At 41.7% G+C, this 22,008-nt stretch overlaps 1 protein-coding gene across 2 annotated transcripts in view; it reads right to left on the bottom strand.

Annotated features, from left to right (window-relative positions):
* The window catches only part of CREB5 (cAMP responsive element binding protein 5), a 411,935-nt gene that overhangs the window by 237,401 nt on the left and 152,526 nt on the right, over nt 1–22,008 (bottom strand). For both annotated transcript variants that reach the window (XM_007981773.3, XM_038004780.2), the window contains exon 5: nt 10,203–10,375. In XM_007981773.3, coding sequence (XP_007979964.1) covers nt 10,203–10,375 — 173 coding nt within the window. The remainder of the gene's footprint in view (nt 1–10,202; nt 10,376–22,008) is intronic.

Here is a 22,008-nt window from a genome sequence, read left to right on the forward strand (position 1 = left end):
CTCAGGCAGGCTGCAAACTGCCAACTCAACCAAGCAAATAATAATTATTTCTAATGGCAATAATAATTATGGAATGCAGTGGCCCCAATATAAGGCTGGTTGTCTGTGGCTTCAGGTGGGGCAGCCAAAGTTTCACACACTCTTTTCATAAAAATCTCTCTCTCTCTGTCTGTCTCTCTCTCTCTCTCTCTCACACACACACACACACACACACACACCAATTTGCCAAATGAGATTTCAAACTCACTCCTCTCATTCTCTGCAAAGTGCCTGACTACAGAGCTGCATTAAATAAGTAGCAGCTATCTACTGTGTGCGTGTGTATGTGTGTGTATGTGTGTGTGTGTGTGTGTGTGTGGTGGGGGTGGGGGGATTGGGACAAATCTAGCAATTTACACCACATGGCCCCGCCCCCCACGCCCCTCATTTTCCTTTTAGTTAAAAGTCTTCAACTTTCTCCAATTTCAGACTTTTATTTCATCAGATTTTTATTTGGGTGTACCTGGTCTGTAAAATTCCTCAGTCACGTCTAACAGTATGAAGCCTAGTTGGATTAAATTAATTCTTTCAATGCTTTATAAAGTCTATGATTTGGAATATGCATCTATAGTTTGCCTTTTGTTTAGTTTTGGCATTTAAAATATACACTGACTCAACATGGGGCTTTGGAAGGAAGTGAGAATTAGACTGGTTTCGTTGAGTTTGCAGATTCATCCAGTAGGCTTCCCTCCCACAACCCAAACAATACTGGAAAGGAATCAGCTACTACTTCATTTATCTTCTCTTTAATCTAGTACCTTACTGCTTATCTCTTTAAATATGCAATTTGAGCAAGACTCTTGAGAAAAATGAGATGAAGTGACATGCTAAGCAGAGATCCCTGAGAGTCTGTCAAATGCTTAGCCTCCTGCCCCGACAGATTCTAAGAATGTCATTGCTCATCTGACAAGTGTTCAATGGCTCATTTGGGGATGGGTATTTGCTCTTACAGGTTCCAGTTATCATTATGATTATTCATGTAGAAAATGTTAATGCGTTCCATAGACTAAAAATAATACATTGGGGGTCAGCTGTAAAGTGCTGTGTGTTTGGCTTGTGAATTACCATCGCTGGACCAAGATATGATGGGCATATGGTTATTCAGGAAGTCATTTCTAGCATTTCAAAGATGTTTGGGGCCATCTGTTCTCTGCAAAGGTCTGTGACCCTGCAAAAGCAAACCAAGCACATTCCATCATGTCGCTACCCAATGCTCACAAGGGTCCTATCATTTTACAGACTTTACTGGCCTAATCATCAGCCAGAATGCACTTTGCCAAAGGGGGGAAAACTATAAAACCCCAAATTCCTTTAAATGTGTCTGGTACCATTAAGAATGTTTATTACTCTGCAAGAACTTTTAGTTGATATTTGCCAAAAGCACAACATACCTGGCAAATGGATTACTAGACTACCTGCTAAATGTGAATGTGTTTTGTAGAATTCTTCTTCAGCAGTCTAGGTCAGCCAAGTAGTGTTGTTGTAGGGTGTGAGCCATGATAAGGAAACACACTTGTTCCTAAGAGATTGTTTCAGAATTATTGGGAATTTGAGCTAGGAGAAAGCATTTGTTAGACAACCTAGTTTCATTCTTTCTTTTTATAAGATGGAAAAGTCAGGTCCCCAGCAAGGTAAAGAAGCCTGTTCAAAGTCCAGAGCTCATGCATGGTACAGTCAGAGTCACTAGCCGTGGCTTTCTATCCCTAGAGCAATGGTGTTGCACTGCCTCATTGAAATAGGATTCCATCTGTATATACCAGAATCTTAATATCAATGATTCCCTTTACATTCAAAATTCGAGATCAAATTGGATGTTTATTCTGATTCAATCAGAGTAAAATGCTAATGGTATTTATGTAATCTTTAAATCTTCATTAGAAGAGATATAAAAGATGATTGTAGAGAAAATTTATTTGGTGAAACATAAATTAAAAATGCATAGGAAAGAACCTATTGAATGAGCTATCTTTTGAATCTCAAAGTATCTGATTACATGAATATAGCATACATGCAAAGGGCATCATCGGTTATCTCCAAATTTCTAGATTAATGCTTCGCTTTTAATTCAGAATCTATCAAACAGTTCAGACAAGTGTTATTTACATTTTGTGAGACATATAGTGTTATAGAATATAAAAGCTCCAAATATCTGAAATGCCCACTGGGACACCGCCCTATTACTTGGACATGTTCAATCTTCAAAAAAGCCAAGTGTACTTCCAGTTCCAAAGGACCAGCTCTGAATTACCAGGTTAAAGCTTCTCCTAACATGCTCAGTTCACACAGGGCACTGCACATACTAATCATTTTCCCATGTTAATACTCTTTTTGATATTCTTTAATAAATGATTATCCTCGGTCATGGGACTCTCCCTAAACACCACAAGCCATGTGAACCTGCTAGGTTTTCATTCTTGCTTCTGGATTTGTAAACAGGAAATACTGAGCCACTTTTGATGTAGGAACTATGACAAGTGCAGAAAAGAGCAGTTAATTTTTGCAGTTTGCATTATTGGAGACTACATACTCTCATTCCCAAATATTCACTCACAAGGCACCTTATCCAAGGCTTACACAGAGGAAGACACTAACCAGTGATATGAGCTAAAGTTTTGTTTCAGATCTTCCACAAAATAATTCCCCAAATAATAATAGTTCAAGAATATAAGACAGTGGACTGCATTTTCCCATAGAACTGTGTCTGGCAAAATCAACATCCAGATCTCTTATGTTGGACTGGACTTGTTTTACATGTTTACTATTTTAGGTGTTTTTCTAGTTAAAGCTCCAAAAATAAGCCACTGTTAGCAAAGTGAGAATAAAAGAACAATTTCCTGATAAGATTACTTCAAGAGAGGAAGCTATACCTAGTCACACATGCAGCAGTGAGTCCCCAGAGAAGTTACCTTATCAAGTAGTTTACAAAATTAAATTTGTTATGAAAATCACTAACATTTTAGTGCTGAAAAGAATTTTGAGAATTTCCTAATGGTACCCACCCCCCTAATTTTACAGGTGATAAAACTTAAACCTGGGCAAGTTAAGCTTCTTGGGAACTATGGGATAGTGCATGGAGTAGGTGGTCTGGATTCGAGTTCTGGCTCTGGCCATTATCACTATGACCCGGGGCAAGTCACTTAATCTCTGAACCTGACTTTACTCAACTGCAAAATGGGTGTATTAATTCTCAGGTAACAGAATCATGCATGCTAAACTAGTAGAGATGTGCCTTGTAAACAGCACCTGACAAAGAGAAAAGGTTGCTGTTATTCACCTAAGAGCTGAGCCTAGAAGTCAAGTCTCTCTGATGTCATATGTTAGGACCCCTCCCTTTTACTGCTGTGGGCTTCTCTTCCCAAACCCTATTCTGTTCTCACTCTCTGGGCTATGTGAACATATCTAGGAAGTCAGATAATCTAGAGCTTCTGCCAAACTTGGCTCCTGGAAGAAAATAAACCAAAAGAGAGAACAAATTTGAGACAGAAAAGAGGCAGTGAATGAGAATTTGGAGCTGAGACTGACTCAATTAATTGGCTAACCCCTTTATACGTAGGTAAAGGAAACCAGGTCTGGGGAAGCTGAGTGCTTAGCCAAGGTGGCAAATCTTTTAAATGGCAGAGCTTGAATGTCTAAAACCCATGACCTCTGAACCCATGACAATGCTTTTCTTTGACTCCCCTCTGACCTGACATGGTTTTGCTCTAAGCAAGCTCTTGTCTTCCAGGCATATCTTTTCAATACGCTGCACAAAAGAACAAATGTCTAGATTTATTATAAGCACAGAAAGAATAATCCCAGGCTAGTTGCTGTAGAAGTAGTCCCTCATTTGTGCCTATCTTTTCCAAAAACAGGAGGGAAGAAATGCACACTGAGACACTTACACGGAAACTTCAGAAACTCTGAGGGCCAGGTTCTGTGTAGGAGTTCCAGAAATGAAGTCTTCCTCCAAGAAAAGCTCACAGGCAAAGTCACCTGTCCCCTCAGGAAGTGGAACAAATCTGGAAGTTGAACTGCATTTGGGCAGGGAATAGTGGTCTTCCTGTAAGCTAAGAAGCCAAATATAGAGCAACCAAATGTTGGAAACAGGGCTGTCACTTCTCTGTGATGCTATGGTTTCCTTAAACATGAGGGGATGAAGTGTTTGTCACTCTAACCAGATAGACTGAGCATTAGCTAACTCCTGTGCATAGATGATTCTGCCAGTCTCAGACACACTCATGGGTCTTCCATGGCACTGGTATTGCCATGGTCAGGAACATGGGGAAACATGTGCTTTTGAGTCCAATAGACTCATTCAAAACTCTGTTTATCTCCCTGGCTGGGTGACTTTGGACAAGTTACTTTTCTTCTTGGAGCACTAATATTGGGGTAAATAACAGCTACCTCTCTGAGCTATTGAAAAATTACAGGAAATAACATGCAAAGCTAGCTCAGTGCCTGGCACATGGTAGGTCCTGAATAAATATTAGCTTCCTTTCTCTTCTTCAGTGTCAGTATCAAGGCCCTTTCTAATGAAGGGCTTGAGCCATCGAGGAGCTACCTCTGATTTTCTCTCCCAAGTAGAGCAGGCTTACTGTGTTCCAGGTGGGAAGCTGAGATGACACCAAGACACAATGCTTGCCTGAAGAATCAGAGGCAAGAACCAGATTCAGAGATGAGAGCTGGGGTATTTTTCTGCCTCTTGGAATACCCAGCCATGTGCTCCCATGTTCTGGCTCTACCCCCTTCATCTGACCACAATACCATGTGGTGTTACAACTTTTGAATGTTAAGAAACATTATATTTCCTCAAGTATCAGTACTTAATGTTTCGTTCCACACATAAAACCCTGTGAGTGGAAGGCTGCCGGCCCCCTTGTCAGAGGTAATTTCTCAAGGCTCTGCATGGGATTTAACGGGAGCCATATGGTTAAGTCTGTCAACCCTCCCAGAAAGCATCCCCCGGAAGGGCCCTCGTAAATGTTTTTGGGGCTGTGAAAGATCCAGCAACTTTCCAACAATAAAGCTATGTTCATAGCCGTGATACTCAGCAAAACACAAAGCAGGAAATAATGACTTCTGGTCTGCATTACTCAAAGGGGCTTCAAGTTGTCCTGGCTACGGGCTGAGGACCAGTGACAAGCCGGGACCTGCTGCCCCGCTGCCTCCAGCAGGAAGGAGGCTGGCCTGAATGTCCCCAGCATTAGCCCATAGTAGACAGTGACAGTCTTACTCATGCTCACTTTGGTTCGAGGAGCTTTAGAAAGCTCTTAAAAATGGATTCATACACATATGCATTGACAAGGCAAACACATTCTTAACCTGTAAGCTGCTTTGTTATTTAGGTCTTCTTTAAGCCATGACCTTCAGTGATGGCATCATTTACCGATTTTTCTACTGTTCTTTCCCCCAACCCCAGCAACGATGTTACAAACCCCTCAAATCTATTAACATTCTCATCTTGAGGGAACACTGGGCAGGAACGTTAACTCACATAGCAAAGCCACATGATTCGTAACATTGCTTCTGCCACCAACAAATTTTGAGATGTAATCAGCTTTTTTTATTATTATTTTTCTTTGTTTGCTTGTTTGTTTTCCTTAGTTATGTCAACTGAACTACATCTAATATTCTGCATGACACATAGCACCTGGGATTGCAAAGAGAAAGGGGATAAAGAGGCACAGAAAAGGTAAGAGGAGGTACAATTTATGGTAAGTCCTGGCACCTCTTTATCTTTATATAAAACAAGATTTTTTCCTATGATATTTTGTATAAATTTCTGGCTAAGTTTTATGTCTCTACTGCCTAGCTGCAGCCCCATGCAAATAGGGTTTATAACCAAATGCCTAAGCCACATCATGTGGAAATATATGTTCCAGGATTAAAATTGGTGTAAAATCAGGGAGGATTTTTTCACATAAATGTCTTAATATATGCATTCTGTTGAGCATATTTCTGAGTTTCCTGATACAGCTGGCCAATTCATTCTCTTCACCAGAATACTCCACATTTGTATATTCTGATGTTAGACATATTTGGCCAGTGCCCTACAAAGAAGTGAAGGGTAAGAAAAAAATGTGTAGAATATTTTGGAAGTGTCTCCCATAACCCATCAGAACTCTGTATTGATATCCATTCTTGTAGAACTCCAAATTCCATATTATCTTCATTGCTCTCCTGAAGAATTACTGAGTGTAAATTATCTACTATCACTTATCCATAAAGAAGAATCAACTTAGTTAAGAAAGCTGGGATCTATTAAGATTACAGCCATCTACTCAACTGACTATTGACTCCTACAAAAATGTCTTAGATGATAAGAAACTGAGAGACAGAGAGAGTGTGTGAACTTCCAATAGTGCTACCTACCCTTCCGCCATTTTCCCAGGCTTTGCTGACTTGAGCCTGAATTAATGAGCCTGTTACATGATAGCTAATAAAAATGACAGGAGGAGAGATACTGTTTGGATTCTGCCACATATTTGGTTCAAGGCTGAATCGATTTTATCTCTATTTAATACATGCTTGTTTTCTGTCTCACTTGTCTTCCCCACAGCCCATGGCTCACTCTTTTTTCCATCTGGGAAACTTATCTCTGAAAATGCTACCATCAGTCAGCCAAAGACACTCTTCCCGGCAGAGCGTCTGCCAGTTTGAATAAGCACAAGTAGTCACTAGTTTGGGGATGCCTCCCACACTCTCTATAGTTGTGTGTTTTTCTAGCCTGCCCAACCACACAAGAGCAATTTGAGATATTCATATTTACCTCTGGTTTCTATTGAGGTAATGGCACTACTTTCATAGAATTGAGCACAGGGCATGGTATGAATTGCTGTGGTATGGAATGGAAGTTGCACATGTTGTTTGTCTACTTCCTTTTAACATTACTTCTTTGGATTTTTGCATTTGCACTCATTTTGGTCTGGTTTGGCTCAGTGCCTGTTCAAAAGCATGAAAATCAAATGCTTACAAGGATGCCTACCCTTTGTCCCCAAAGTCCTCCCTGATAACTGGCACTATTCCTATTTTCAAGTCTTTTATGTCGATAGCTCTCTCAATACATTCAAGCCTCCAAGCTTAAATTTTGCACTGTGAAAAGAGGGAGACAGAGAAGAGCGAGAACAGGGGGTTGCCTGCAGCAGCCAAGCACTGGTAGAAGGGAAGGGAAGATGGGGGAGCAGGAGTCAGGCGGCCCCCTCTCCCACACAGTCTCAGCCATGAACACACCCGCTGGCCGCGGCACAAGAGCACTGTGCGTGGGCACAGGTGGGACCCAGCCTTTCTGGCTGGATGCAGCTTAAGCGCTGAGTCTGAATGAAGACTTTCATTGCTGTTTGCTGTTTTTCTTGGCCAGTAGCCATGGCAAACATTTGCAGGTGGCTTGGCCAGATTTTGACACTTAAATATTTGAGGTTGTGATAAAAATCAGAATATTACTACAATATGGTTCTGTGCAGCCTCAAAAAAATAAAATAAAGTAAGAAAAAAAAAAAGCTATCTGCAATTTCAAATGCTCATTTAAAGACACAGTCCCCAGAGGGAACTCATGTTTTCAAATAAGTACTCATTTCCTCTTTCCTGAGAGAAATAAAAGAGTCAACCATCCCCAAATGTTACCACCTAGAGTTTCATACTGAATCCACTGGTGAGATGGGTTGGGTTATTTCTTGCTGAGTCTCCAGGATCATCTGGGCAAGGTTTTGGATGGAGAAAAATGGAAATGACAAGATGTGTGGGTTTGAATCAACATGGCAAACACACTAGGGAGGAATCGGAATGAAAGAAATAGCCTCCCTCAGGCTTGGCAATGAGACAGAGTCCTAAAAGTGACAATTATCTCCTAGAACACACCAGGAGCGACACACAACACCCCAGGCTGGAGAATAAATGGGAAGATGGAGTGTGTCCAAAAGGCGTCCATACCAGAGAAACACCCGCCTCCATCCAGGCATGGTGACACGGCCTACAAATGTCACCCAAATGTACAGTCCTGGGCCAGCTGCATAAATTATTGACAGAGTCAGCACTCATCTTAAACTTTAGTGCTAGCCCTCAAAAGACTGTTTCATAAAGACCAGCTTTGTGCTAACAATGGCTGAATACTAAAGGCCTCCAAAAGGGTAGTTGGTGGGGGGTGGCAGGGAGAGGGAGGCAGGAGAACTCCAGGGGGGAAGGAATGCTGTAAAACCGCTAGTAAACTCTAGCACATTTTATGTTTTTTCCCCTTGAAAGAAAAATAAAATAATTATAATTAGCTGGCCTAACTGTGAATTGTCTGCTGAAAGCCAAGCCACTTGAGAGAAGTCCCTGGAGATTTAGATGCTGTCTTTAATGAATCCACCCCACTCTCTTAGCATACTATGGGTTCTTGATTTAGATAGCGGCAACATTTGCTCTCATGGTCATTTGAGAAGAAAAGAAATCTTTAGCAGAGATACTTACTAACCTAGCATTGACTCCTTTCAACAAAGCCAAGCATTCAAAGGGCCAGGTTAATATTCTATTTCTTGAATAGAAAACCAAATGCACCCACAGCAAACTCACAAAATGGTCATTACCCATTATCCATTACTCTCATTCTTAAGGTGGGTCTTAATGTGTCACAGCCCATCCTGGTAAGTTGAAAATGTGAGACAAGGTGCCCCTTCTGGAAGATCCTAGGGAGGAATAAGCCAGTGTTCCCTGCGGGTCTGGAATTCTTATAGCACCGAAAAACAAGAAGGAAAAGACCTACTGACAAATTGTGGAGCAGTTTCTAAGTTTTTAATTATCACATCCAATATTTGAATGAAAATTCAAACTGAATGTTGATGCACATACCAAACACAGCAAGTGCCCCTTCTCACTTTAAACAGAGAATTCTGGGAGCATAGAGCAGCCAGTTCTCAGCAGCCAGCAACAGAACTTTATCACAGCTCTTTGGCTTAAAGTTATTACCTTTTCTTCCTAAGAATCCATGTGCTCTTAAATCTTTGATTTCATCTTTACTCTTGTGAAGTTGGAAAGAACAGACACAATCCTCATTCTGGGGATAAGGAAGCTGGGCCAGAGATACTGCGTTTCTGAGAAGCTCCCTGGAAATGTCCCCGCTATGGATCCTCAGACCATACTTCACATAGCAAGGGGCTAGAGCTAATACAGGATACCCAGAAGGGAGAGCTCTTTCCATCACATGACATAGAGTGTCTGGGGTTCAATGACAGGATCTTTCCACCAATTTTTCCTCAACGCCTTAGTATTGTCTATTTGCATAGATGAGAGAGAGGGGCCTGCTTTCTTTGTTTTGTCTACTCCGGGAATCAGCATGGACCAACGTAGAGGAAGGAGAGGGCTAATAAGGAGGCAGTAACAAGAAGAAGAAGCAGGGAAGAATAAGCAAAAGGCAGGACGACTAAGGAAATATGGTAGTCCCCCTTATCTGTGGTTTTGCTTTCTGCAGTTTCAGTTAATCATGGTCCAAAAATATTAAAAGGAAAATTCCAGAAATAAACAATTCACAAGTTTTAAACTGCTCACCATTCTGAGTAGCATGATGAAACTTCATGCCATCCCAAGCCATGCCCCCCAGGATGTGAATCATCTCCCTGTCCACTATGTCCAGGCTGTGGACACGCCCCACCCAGTAGTCACTTAATAGCTATCTCAGTTATCAGACGGAAAACACATATTATACACAGGGTTTGGTACTATCTGCACTTTCAGGTATCCACTGGGCAGCTTGGAATTTATCTCTCACGGACAAGGAGGGATTGCTGCACACAGAAGATGAGGTGATGAGTGTGGCAGCTCCCAGGAAGGGAAGGGCACACTCTGTTGGAGACAAGACTGAGCTGGTAGAACCTCCCTCCACCATGTTTGTTCTGTGCACTATACTCTGGTCTCCATAACAACCATGGGTTTTCCCACAGTCATCTTAAAGTTCACAAATCTTGTCTGAAGAAATGATGACACAGAATGACTTCCTCACCACCCCACCCCTACCACCCAAAGTCCAGGATCAAAACAGCTTCTACCAAGCGGAGACTCCTCCCTTCTCCCATCAAAAGCATCACTCTGCGCTCTAGGCAATATCATGCCAGCCAGAAAAACCAACCAATCTGAGCACCGGAAACCAGGAGAAAGTCCAGAACATTTCCTGAGCTCCAGCCAGGACCCAGGGACAGCCGAGAAGGGCTCCTTACCCAATCTGACGGTTGGTGGAAGGTGCCTGGGTGATGACAGAGCTGGACTGCGGCGACGGCATGGCTTGCTGAATCACAACGCTGGTGTCGTGGTTGGGCAGCCGAGCACTGCTAAGCTGGTGAGTTCCGGGCCCTGTCATGGCCCCACCAACTGCATTATGCATTGAGATATTCTGCCAAGAGAAGACACAGTGGAAAGGTCAGGAGGAGTCAATGTTTTTATTCTACTCTCAAGCTCTCAAAGGCCAAAACTGGGAATCTAGTCATGTCAACTATATAGAGAGTTATGGCTTCCGGCAAGCCATAGGCCCATTCATCTTGTTATAACATACAGCTACGAGGAGATGAAAAATAACTACTCACCCTTAGAGTAAAGCATGTGAGAAAATGCCTTAAAGTTTCTTTATCACTGTCCTGCCATCCTGATGTGAGGTTTGCATCAGAGACTTTTAGTGCGTGCCTTCTCTGACTGGGAGGATGAATATCAGATTTGAAAATGATTTTTGTGATAAGTGCATAATACTGTGATTTAGTGAATAGTCATTCTGCATCCTGCTTTGCATGACAAGCACACTGGTTTTTTCCTTTCATATATATATATATATATTTTTTTTTTTTTTTAAGAAAACGACTACCTTTCCAAATCATAATCTCAGGACTCAGGACACAAGCTCAGTAACCTGTGGAATGAGGTTGGATGACTGGAATACATGACAAGACATTGGAGATCCAATGATTAGAGCAAGAGTTACCACTTTCTGCTGTATTTTCATAAAATCCATCTCTCACAATGCATGGAGTAATGGGAACACAGAACAATAATCGAGCATCTAGTTACTTGTTCCCTGTCTTTTCCTCTGGAACATAGGATGTTTGTATTCACAGCTCTATCCCATGGTGCTTGGACCACAGTAGGCATTCAGTAGATGTGTGTGTGTGTACATATATATATATTTTTTTTTTCTTTTTTTTTTTTTTTTTTGAGGCGGAGTTTCACTCTTGTTGCCCAGGCTGGAGTGCAATGGCACGATCTCGGCTCGCCGCAACCTCCACCTCCCAGGTTCAAGCAATTCTCCTGCCTCAGCCTCCCTAGTAGCTGGGATTATAGGCATGTGCCACCAGGCCCAGCTAATTTTTGTATTTTTAGTAGAGACAGGGTTTATCCATGTTGGTCAGGCTGGTCTCGAATTCCCGACCTCAGGTGATCCACCCGCCTCGGCCTCCCAAAGTGCTGGGATTACAGGCGTGAGCTACTGCGCCCAGCCAGATGTATATTAACAGCATGGATAAACCAGTGAAAGAACATGAGATGCCTGAGTCACTGACAGGAACTAATATCATGTATTTATTTCTGATGCCTTCAAATGAAGGCTTATTTGTTTAAAATTCAAAAGTAAGTAAAATATGTGAGAGAGCTCTTCATGGAAAAGAAAGCTACTCAGACAACCAGAGAAAATTCACACTGAGCAGAGAAGGCTGATCAACACATTGGGACCAAAAGGTCAGAAAGAAATTTAGAAACCAGTAAAGAAAGAGAAAGTGGCATAGTGCTTATGCTTGTAATGCCAGCACTTTGGGAGGCTGAGGCAGGAGGATCACTTGAGACCAGGAGTTTGAGGCTGCAGTAAGCCAGGATTACCCCTCTACACTCCACATTACGGCCTGAGGGACAGAGTGAGACTCTGTCTTGAAAAAAGAAAAAAAAAAAAAAAAAAAAAAGGAAACAAAGAAAGAAAAGAAAGAGAAAGAGAAAGTTCTTGGCCAAAAAAGTAATAGGTAAGGGCAATAAGTAAATCTCTACAAGTGGCAAGGTACAGCTCTTCAGTCTAGAAGGGTGGGGAAATTCAAGAGGTCTATTAGACAATAGGTTGAGGATGGGAGGGGAAAAATGGAGTGTCACTAGCAATTTACTAAAGAAAAAAATATATGTATATCTGACTGCGCTTCGGTGTTAGCAAAGAAAAAATAAATGTTACCCAAGAGAACTAGAAGTGGTCCTTTGAAGTTCTTCTGCAAAGAAAAGGATTTCCTGCACTACGTGTTAAATGATGGTGATAACATATATAGTATTTGGGGTGGCTGTGTCTATCACATTGCACCTTTCCCAGGTTTCTGATTTCTAAATCCTGACCACACAATTTGTCAGGAGTCCAGATGGAAACTGGGCACCTGGCTTAGACTGTGAGCCTACTGTGTTGTCGTGGGACCCCAAAGGCAGGAACAGGCTTATATATACACTCACAGTCCAAGGGCTTCTCTTATACACTGGAAAATTTTTCTGACGTGGGAAAATACTGTGATTGGGTAAAGTAAGATGAAAGGAAATGGCGATCTGCATTGGTGGCAGTGCAGGAACACACTGTAGTTCTTTTTATAGGATCTAGAGATTTAGAGAATTGGACTAAAAATGATAATGAAAATAAAGAAAATTGTGTTATTTCTTTTGAAAGTGAACCTTGACAAACTTATTTCCCTGGGTCTTAATGAGGTCAGAAACTATAGGTATTATTTTGTCCATTGTTTAAGTTCAAATACACTTAAAATTTTTCATCTAGCTCACAGTCACCTGCTCTATCAATAATAGATCCAAGGCACAGAACCATTTTTGACTCTCCTTTTAGAATTATTGATGCTGTACAATTTAATTTTTAAGATCACAATCTTTAAATTCACAAAGAAAATTATAAAACATATGGACTCTCCTTGAATTATCCTGGATGCCTCTTTTCCATCACCCTCTTAGGCAGTTTCCAAGTCCTACAAATTTAACTAAGTGTCCCTCATCTCTTCCAATCTTTCCATCCATCCTTCCACCAGCCTATAACCAACGGCCATCATCTTCTATCCTTGTCTAGACAATGGTCTCCTTCATGCGCTCTGGCTTCTCTTCCTCCTTTTTCCCCTACTACAGCCACTGTGATCTTTTCAAAATGCAAAAGTCATCACATCACACATGGCGTATGTGAGGTTCACCTCCCACTCACTCCCCAGAACATACACCCTAAGCCATCGGTTTGGAAGTCACTGGCAGCACTCCTTGTACGCCTCCAAAGCCCGTGTAGGACTCTTTCTACCTCCCAGCTCAGCTCACACCACTTCTACTCTTGCTCCCTGTGATTCATTACACATTCTAATTTCCTACCCTCATACTAACCATACTGCGCTCCAGCATCGGGCCTTGTATGCTGCTTTCTAACGCCAATGCCCTTGCCCTGCCTGTACCTTCAGACCTCAGACTCAATCATCATGTAGGCAAGCCTTTCCTGCCCACACCCACCCAAGTGATGGGCACCATCTCCTTTTCCTTTACAGTACAATGGCTTACAATTGTTCTTGATTGTTTGATTAATAGCTGTTTCTCCCCTAGACTGTAAGCCCAATGAGAGAAGAAACTAAAACTGATTTTACTCCCCATTATGTCTCCATTGCCTAGCTTTGTGCCTGACATATCAGAGTGTTCAATAACTATTGAGTGAATGGGTGAACTATAACATTCCTAGAATATTCCATATGATGAAACATTACCTGTTTGCTCCCTAGTCCATTTTCAAGAGTGCTAATGTCCTGTCTGTTCACCTTGCAATATGCAAGTATGCAATAATGCAGTTTTAGATATTAAGGTATTGTTAAATTATGGTTCAGTTGTGGGCTGAGGAAATAGAGAGGATCAGGATTAAGAAGAAAGCCACAAGCCTTGTATATATTAAAAAAAGTAAAACCTTTTTAAAAATATTAAAGGGGCCATTGAAGGAAGATGCTGAGAGTTAAGCTTCCAATCTTTGAGCACTTTGGCTCAAATGATGGACACAACCACCATTCCTTACATCCACCATGGAAAAAGACAAAGAAAACTGGCTTATGCTGCAGCACAAAGAATAGGTTTAATTTCTTCAGAGTAAAGCATGTTAAATAAGAGAAAGAAGTAATCCCCTCTCCCCAAAAAAGCTTAAGAATCTTTCTGAGAATCACCAAAAGGAATGCTAATCACTATCTAGGAATATGTCCAACATTCTCCTTCGTCAACACTTTAAAGGCATCTCTTCATCTCTGATCTCTACAGAAATGGAAAAGGCTCCTGAAAGACATATTCTAGCTCTTCTGTAATCTCTTCTTTACCCAACACAGAAAATCTGCAAATTCTCCAGTCTTCTCCCAGATCCAGAGAGTAATTTCAAAACATTTTGGAAAAATAAACAACCCAGCAAAAGCATTATCATTTCACACTAAGAGAAGGCAATTTCTTTTTCTTTAAGCATTACATAGTAACTCAAACACGAAATTACTTCCTGAGTTCACATTGTCCCAATTATGGGTTCAAAACCTGTCTTCATCGATTAAAAAAAAAATTGCATTTTACCTCCAGATAAATTAAATCTCCAATTTCAAAAACACAAAGAGTAACTCTCTTGCTGAGTTATTTCTGATAGTACAGGTGGGTAGATGTGAAGCTGGTGAAACAATATCACCAAACTAGTGGATGGATGTCAGTATGCAGGGAAGGACCAGAGGTGTTCCTCGAAGCTGCCCTTGGCCATTTCTTGTTCAACATTTTTTATCAACAGTTTGGATGAAGAGGTAAAAATCATGCTTGTCAAATCTGCAGTTGACACAAAGTTAGGAGGCATAGCTAATGTTCTGGATAGGATAATCAGGTTTTACTTGAGCCAACTGTGTGATCTGGCCTCCAAAAATGCTAACATAAATCTAGGTTGCTTTACGAGAAGTGAAACATCCAGATCTAGAGAAGTAATTATTCCACTGTAGAGTACATTGGATTGACCACATTTGGCCACCACATTTTAAGGGGAAAATTGGCAAATTAGTGTGAATGAAGGCATCCAAAATGTATCACAGGAAGAGCAGTAGAAGAATCAGAGAATATTTAGTCTGAAGAGGAGACTTAAAGGGTCATGCTAACTGCTTTAAAATATTTGCAAGATTAGACATAGTCTGTGTTGCTCCAGATGGCATAATTTCATTTCTTTTCTTGTTTTTTTTTGTTTGTTTGTTTGTTTTTTTCGATGGAGTCTCCCTCTGTCACCCAGGCTGGAATGCAATGACGCGGTCTCAGCTCACTGCAATCTCTGTCTCCTGGGTTCAAGCGATTCTCCTGCCTCGGCCTCCTGACTAGCTGGGACTACAGGCACACGCCACCACACTTGGCTAATTTTTGTATTTTTAGTAGAGATGGGGTTTCACTATGTTGGCCAAGCTGGTCTTGAACTCCTGACCTTTTGATCCACCCACCTCCCAAAGTGCTAGGATTACAGGTGTGAGCCATGGCGCCCAGCCAGAGGGCATAACTTCAAAAATGTAATAATGATGATAAAAGTCAATAATAATTATACTTTGAGTACCTATGTTGAAGCAGGCACAATGGTAGATGCTTTATAAACTGCATCTTTAGTCTTCACAATGACCCTTAAGAGTTAGGCATTACTATCCTTATTTTAAGATGAGAAAAAGAGTAAACTCCTCACCAACACCAATACCATGCTACTCACCTCTGGCCACCCTCACTCCTAACAGGATGATACTTTCAAGGTACAGATACAACCTTCTGTCAGAACAAATTTATCAATATGTAGAGATATCCAAAGACACAACAAGCTGCCTGTAACATACTGAACTTCCTGGCACTAGAGTTAAGCCAGGATGAGTGGCCATTTGTCAGCTATGTCACCAAAAGGATTCCTGCCTCAGAAGGGAGATGGCACCAGATGACCTCCAAGGTCTCTTTTATTGCTAAGATTCTCTCATTTATGATACATGGTTCATGCTTTGGCTCAACTGTTTCCAAATGATTAGTAATGTGTAATAGTGTTGAAAATATACAGGCTTGGGAGTTAAGAGGTCTATTCTAGTCCAGTTTGTCTACCGTTCCTTGTAGTCATGTAACCTGGATGAATCATTCAACCTCGCTGGGCTCAGTAGCCTCATCATTAAAGGAGGGGCTGGACCACATGGTCTTCATGATCTTTTCCAGCTCTGATACTCCACAAGTCTCTTCCTATGTTATATTTTATGAGACACTAAATATCCAAACAGACTTTTAGACTCTGATTCATGGACCTACAAACGTTGATTTTTCTCCATAACCATAAGCTTTTGTAGAAGTGAGCCTTCCAAAAATTATAGCTTTCTGCCAAACCCCAAGGGATCATGATTCAAGAAACAGATCTAACAAAAAGTACAATCTCTCAACCACCAAAGATGAGAGCTCCACTTTAAACAAACGATCTTCACCGAAATTTCTCCCTCTTTGATTCACATTTCTCAGCATGTCCTTTGACTTCTTCCTTTCCTTAAGTATTTTGGGATGCTTTGCTCTCCATTCATTATTGTTCTGAGACATAAAGGGTGTGAATGAAATGAGAAGCAGGGGAATAATGAGTCTTGATTGCATACTCCTGAGCTTGAGGTAGAGTGGTAATTGTCTTTCTGCATGCATGGACTTGGTATACAAAATGCAAAAAAACCAATCTGATGCACATAAGTATACATCCATGTTCTTAAAAATAACTATAATTTTAGGGTGTGGTAATGAAGGATGAAGGGAATGGACCACAATTGAAAGTGAAGGTTGGAGCATATAGGCAACATGATGTTGATTCCTGTAAGGTCTCAAAATGTTATCTGCAAATCTATATTCCATCCAACTGCCACTGTGGGGAGACTTTATGGGATTTTCCATAAAGAGCTAGGGTCATCTTAACTCACATTTACGAGTTGTGCAATCTTAGAGTTGTCTGCATCTTAATGATGCCTGGGCAGTTATGAAGACTTTCAGAAGTTCCCAGATGTAAACATCCCTGAGCTGCATCCAAAAGATATGCAAGACATTCACAAAATAATGAAGGTTCTAACCCTCTGGAAGCTACTAGGCTTTCTGGAGGTATAGAAAGGATGTTAGAGAGTCCTGATTCCCGCGTTTGGTGCTCTCAGGAGCTATCTATCAGGACAGGTATTTTTTGGATCTTACTAAGAGGACAGGCTGCCCCATGACCAAGGGGATAGTGAGGTATCAGAGGAGACATGGAGTAGAGGAGGGCACCAGGGACCATGCAGGCCACCTCTCCCTCCTAGCATTCTGTGCAGCACAGTCACACAGGGCAAGGTGGACAACATAAGGTAAGAAAGCATCTCAGGTCTTCTCTTTAGAAGGGAGAGGAGAGCACAGGGGGCTATGAAAACTCTAGCCTTGATATACACATTTACATTCTGCTTTTTAACTAAGAAAATTAGCCAGGCATGGTGGCACACACCTGTGGTCCCAGCGACTTGAGAGGCTGAGGCAGGAGGATCACTTGAGCCCAGGAGGTTGAGGCTGCAGTGAGCCATGATTACACCACTGCCCTCCAGCCTGGGGGACAGAGTGAGACCCTGTCTTGAAGTTAATTCATTCATTCATTTTGCTTTTTCAGTTTACTATTTAACTCTGACAAATTCCAAGAGGTACCATAGCATAAAAGAAAAACATAAGCACTAGAATGGACCAGACCTAGGATCAAGTTTGCACCAGCTCTGTCATGTCTGGGGCACATCATTGAAGTCCTCTGAGCCATATCTTTCTCATCTTAAAAATGGAGATAATCATTTAAAGGACAGGATTAGCATCAGAATCATGTGAGATGACGGATGTCCCAGCACAGTGTCTGAAAACAAAAATGTACTTCTTCCCTTTCAGTAAAGTCCAGAACGTGAAGCACAGAGACAAAACGTAGAGTCTGGTGGCTGCTCCCCATGACTGATATTAGTATTAGTAATATTAATAATGGCTAACACTGATACAGCATTACTGTATGTCAGAAAACTCATTTAACCCTTCTCATCAGTCTAGAAGGTAGGTATATGATTACTACACAGTTGAGGACATTAACGCAAAGAGGTTAAGTGACTTGCTCAAAATCACACAGCCAATAAGTGGAAAAGCTCAGCTCTAGGCAGTTTGGCTTCAGACCTCTTAACCAGGCACATCACCACTAAATCCTGCTGCTTCTAAAGTCTTGTTGTACAAATATTTTTTGTAGAAAGTGACTTGGCAAAAACTAAGGTATGCCTGCTATTCTTACAATGGGCACTATAAATTAATGATTAATATTGGTATGTGGTCTGAGAAATACACAACAGTGTATCTGGCGTACCACTAATCTGGATCAATGTCATCACCACCACCTTCACAGCTGGAAAAGCTTGGCTATACAGCATGAATTCATTTCAAAATGTCTGATGAGTGTTCCTTATCTAAAAGTCATGCTGCATGCATAGGCAGCTCCCCTTTGACTTGAGGGAAGACATCACAGTAGGTAGAGAGGCAGCTTGCACACTGATATAATCATCAGCGGCTTTAGCCCCCTCACCCATTGCCAGAAGCAGATCGCCCCCATAAGGGAGGTTCTAGACTTGAGGCTGTCAGCTCCTGAGCAGCAAGATCTGCCCAGCTTGCTGAGGCTCCCCTCCAATCCCCAGAACTCTGTCATTCTTTCTAATACTGGGTTTGAGGCAATGGAGCCCTGAACCATCCCTGTGAGCATTTGATAGCTATTCATTTAATCCTGTAGTCAAATACTCAAGACAAAAAATACCTTCTCAGGTGCCACCCTTGACTGTGAGAAACAATTTCCAAGTGTCTCTCAAAGAAAGATTCTGCCCCTTCCTGGTCAGTTTCTTAATGCCTTGGACTGTCTATGTTTCTGTTCTCATCTCCCACATTACTGTCTTGGTTGTCTTTGCTAAATATGATCATATGGGTTAAAAGGAGAGAAATAGCTGTACTTTATTCAGGTTACTGGAATCAAGATTGAGCAAATTTCTTTGATTGATGTATCCACCAAAATCCTGGACGTCAGAAACTAGTCTCATGCCATTAAAAATCACGTAACTGGCCTGGCTGGTGGCTCACGACTGTAATCTCAGCACTTTGGGAGGCCGAGGCAGGTGGATCACCTGAAGTTAAGAGTTCAAGACCAGCCTGGCCAACATGGCGAAATCCCATCTGTACTAAAAAATACAAAAATTAGCTAGGCATGGTGGTGGATGCCTGTAATCCCAGCTACTTGAGATGCTAAGGCAGGGAGAATTGCTGGAACCTGGGAGGCAGAGGTTGCAATGAGCCGAGATCACACCACTGCACTCCAGCCTGGGCAACACAGTGAGACTCCATCTCAAAAAATAAAAATGACATAACTGTTTACTGTTCTTGGAGCAGAAAACATGCTGTGTTCACCTGAAAATAACCAGTGCCTGCCTCCATGCTGTGTGCTTGGTAGATAGCAATGGATTCAATTATTTTGCAAATAAATGAATGATATGTGATCTTCAGCAAGCTTATAGCACCTCTGTACTTCAGTTTTCTCAGTTGTTAAATAGAGACAACCCTATCTGATAAGGTTTTTGTAAATATTAAATCAGGTCATACAAGCATAGCATTTAATGCAATGTTGGACAATTAACTGTCCAATAAATGTTAGCAGCCATTATTCTAATTATCACTATTCTCATCATCATTACTATCACTGCTAATACCAGATAGTATCAGCTAACTATTCCTTGGTCCTCCACCTTATCCCACACACACTTCTTTCAAAGCCCTTAGAACACACTGATATATGTATTATGTTTAAAGTCAGTCTTCCTTCTAGCTATGAACACTTTGATGATGGGGACAGGTTCTGATTTCCTATCATTGTCCTCAGGGCCTAATACAATGCCCATCACATAGATGTTTGCTGAGTGAGTATATAGAACAGTACAATGAGTGCTGTGGAACAAGAGAAAATAAAAAGTCAGCCCTCTCCTTACTACAGTGAGCTTCCAACTTAGAAGGAATATGAAAAGTAGGGAAGAGAAGGGATGAAAAACACATGAATCTGAAAAATACCTTCACACACACACACACACACACACACACACACACACACACACACAGTGGAAGCAGAGAAAGATGTGTCACCGAGAGCCAATTATTCCATGTTCTGAAGGGCAAGGGGCTGGTCAGCAGGTCTGTGTTTTCATCTAAACTCCAACACTAAACACATGATCCTGCTGAACTTCTCCAGTCTGTCGATTTTGTCTTCATGATTCCCACATCTGCCTTGCCTTTTCTTGACCATCCCACTAGCTTTAGACGTCTGTCACCTCCTGTCCTGATCATACAATTGCTTCCTACTGATATAGGAGCCTGGTTCCTGGCTTCCAATCCTTTTAGTCCCTCCCCAAACACTCTAGACCCTGTTCTCCAATTAATTGATGTAATTCAGCACTTTCCTAATGCTACTCTCCAGCTCTGAAACCTGCTATAGCTCCCCATTACCATCAGTAAAAACTCACACTTAGCCTTGCCCTCAAGACCCTATATTTCCAGCCTCATCTCCTACCACTATCCCCTGTGCAAACCCTAAACTCCAGTCACACTGGTCTATTCATTACGCAACTAGTGACTTCAAATTTTCACCTACATACCTTTGCCTGTACATGCCCCAGACCTAGAATTTCCTCTCCTTCTCTCTGCCTAGCTAAATCCTGCCCTCTAAGCAATAAATGTGTTGATTGATCAATGACATTTTCTCAAGTACAAAATGAGGATCGTGTACCCTTGCTTCCTTTGACCTACAAAGTAAAGATATAGCAATGGTTTGAAAAGAGCTGTAGTAACATACATATTATCTTACAACCCTGCACTTCTCTGTTCTGACAGTGTTGTTCTTAGAACGATTCCTTTCTCTCCCCTTGTCTGGTTCATCTTAAGTGTCACCTCCCTAATTAAAGGTATTCCACCTGTTATCTTCTACTTCAGCAGCCCAATCCTTTCACCTATAGCATGTTTCACAGTGTGCAATTGTCATTACTACTATTTCCAGTTCACTGTACAATAAATTCCAGGAAGAAAGGAACACAGCCTCTCTTGTTTTCTCTTCTATCGCTAGCACCTAGCTCAGTGCCTGGCACAGAACTATATAAATTACCATTGGTTGGATAGATAAATGAACTGTGATTTTTGAGGTGTTGAAATGTGACTAAAGAGCAACTGATAGACAATTTCCTCTTGTCTAAGTCAGGAACATGGTCATCTTAAGCCTGTGATCCTAATATAAAAAGATAACATTGGCTGGGTGCGGTGGCTCACGCCTATAATCCCAGCTCTTTGGGAGGCTGAGGCGGGCGGATTGCCTGAGCTCAGGAGTTTGTGACCAGCCTGGGCAACATGGTGAAACCCTGTCTCTACCAAAATACAAAAAATTAGCTGGGTATGGTGGCACATGCCTGTAATCCCAGCTACTCAGGAGGCTGAGGCAGGAGAATCATTTGAACCTGCGAGGTGGAGATTGCAGTGAGCTGAGATCATGCCACTGCACTCCAGCCTGGGTGACAGAGTGAGACTCTATCTCAAAAAAAAAAAAAAAAAAAAAAAAAAATTTGCTGATTTGAGTTATCCTAAGTCATATCAACACGCAGAGGCCAGAGGCCAGCAAGCAGCTTAACAGTCTCCCCAATTTGCCACGTGTCTGGTCAACCAGAGCCACTGATGGAAGTGAAGGCCCTTCCGAGTGACTGGAAAACTGACAGGAAAAACCAAAGCAACGTGACTAGAAACAAGTGAGGAAAGGAGTCCCGAGGCAGGTGTGGGGCAGATAAACAGAAGGCAACAATGACCTTGCCAAGCTCTCACACCTGTGTAGTGTGGGAGAAGAAAGGGTATTTAAAAATCACAAAAGGGGTGCAGCGCGTGCAGAGAAATGCTGAGTATTTGCACACTGCGAATCTAGTCTGGCCATGCAAGAGGCAAATGGCCCATTCTAGAATTACT

The sequence above is a fragment of the Chlorocebus sabaeus genome, chromosome 21, assembly GCF_047675955.1.
Source record: "Chlorocebus sabaeus isolate Y175 chromosome 21, mChlSab1.0.hap1, whole genome shotgun sequence".
NCBI classification, from domain to species: domain Eukaryota; kingdom Metazoa; phylum Chordata; class Mammalia; order Primates; family Cercopithecidae; genus Chlorocebus; species Chlorocebus sabaeus.